Source organism: Anneissia japonica, unplaced genomic scaffold (genome assembly GCF_011630105.1).
Source record: "Anneissia japonica isolate Jap-2015-1 unplaced genomic scaffold, ASM1163010v1 scaffold42757_len1023_cov212, whole genome shotgun sequence".
NCBI classification, from domain to species: Eukaryota; Metazoa; Echinodermata; class Crinoidea; order Comatulida; family Comatulidae; genus Anneissia; species Anneissia japonica.
Window position 1 is genome coordinate 1 of NW_022751129.1, and position 1,023 is coordinate 1,023.

At 36.8% G+C, this 1,023-nt stretch overlaps 1 protein-coding gene across 1 annotated transcript; it reads left to right on the forward strand.

The window, feature by feature from the left end:
- Window positions 1–28: 28 nt before the first annotated feature.
- LOC117121598 lies at window positions 29–922 on the forward strand (the record flags this gene model as incomplete). The annotated part of the gene is made up of 1 exon (XM_033266833.1): window positions 29–922. A coding segment is annotated over exon 1 (894 nt), but the record flags the coding sequence as incomplete, so codon positions are not given.
- Between the last annotated feature and the right edge of the window lie 101 nt (window positions 923–1,023).

The window sequence follows — 1,023 nt, forward strand, 5'->3', positions numbered from 1 at the left end:
TGTTACCAGAAACTTTTCTCCTGACATAATGCATGATCTTTTAGAGGGTGTGTGTGGTTTAGAGGCTTATCTTGCCATTGGTGCATTAATACAAGAAGGCTATTTCACTTTAGATCTACTAAATAGCAGAATTACAAGCTTTGATTATGGATTTATAGATAGCAAAAATAAGCCCTCCATAGTATCTGCTTCTAAGCTCCAAAATCCAGATGGCTGCACCCAACAGACAGCTGTGCAGATGTGGTGCCTAGTTCGGAATCTTCCTCTCTTAATTGGCGATAAAGTTCCCCAAGATAACGATTACTATGAGTTACTGTTGCTATTATTAGACTGTATGGATTTTTTATTTTCGTATGAAGTAACTGATGATGATACGTTGTTCCTCAAGCACATTATCAAAGATCACCATGAACACTTTTTAAAATTATTTCCAATGCGTCATCTAAAGCCAAAACACCATTTTATGACCCACTATCCTCGCCAAATTCGTATGCTGGGACCAATTGTACACTATTGGGTAATGCGGTTTGAAGCTAAACATGGCTTTTTCAAAAGATTGGGTCATATAGTTTGTAATTTTAGAAACATTTTAAAAACACTCAGCTACAGGCATCAAATGTACTTTTGTTACAGTATGATGGGTGCAAAGGATCTAGTTAATAGAGATCAGGAGGTTGGACCAGGGTCTTCTGTCCTCGTGGCTTCCTTTGCAAATGCTAGAGTTATGGGAGAAATACTTGGTGTTAATCTTCTGGATAAAGTTTATGTTGCCAAGTGGTGTGTTGTACATGGAAAAACATACCAAAAGAATATGGTTGTTGTTACACATAAAACAGATGATCTTGAGCCAGTTTTTCAAAGAATTGTTTATGTTGTTTGTATGAATGATGGAATTACATTGGTTACTGAACCATTTCAACTTGTAAAATTTGATAGGCATACACATTCCTATGTAGTAAAGCAAACAGCAGATGGACCGTGGAGTGCGAATAAAGTGGATAATCTGCTAGATTTTCAGCCTTA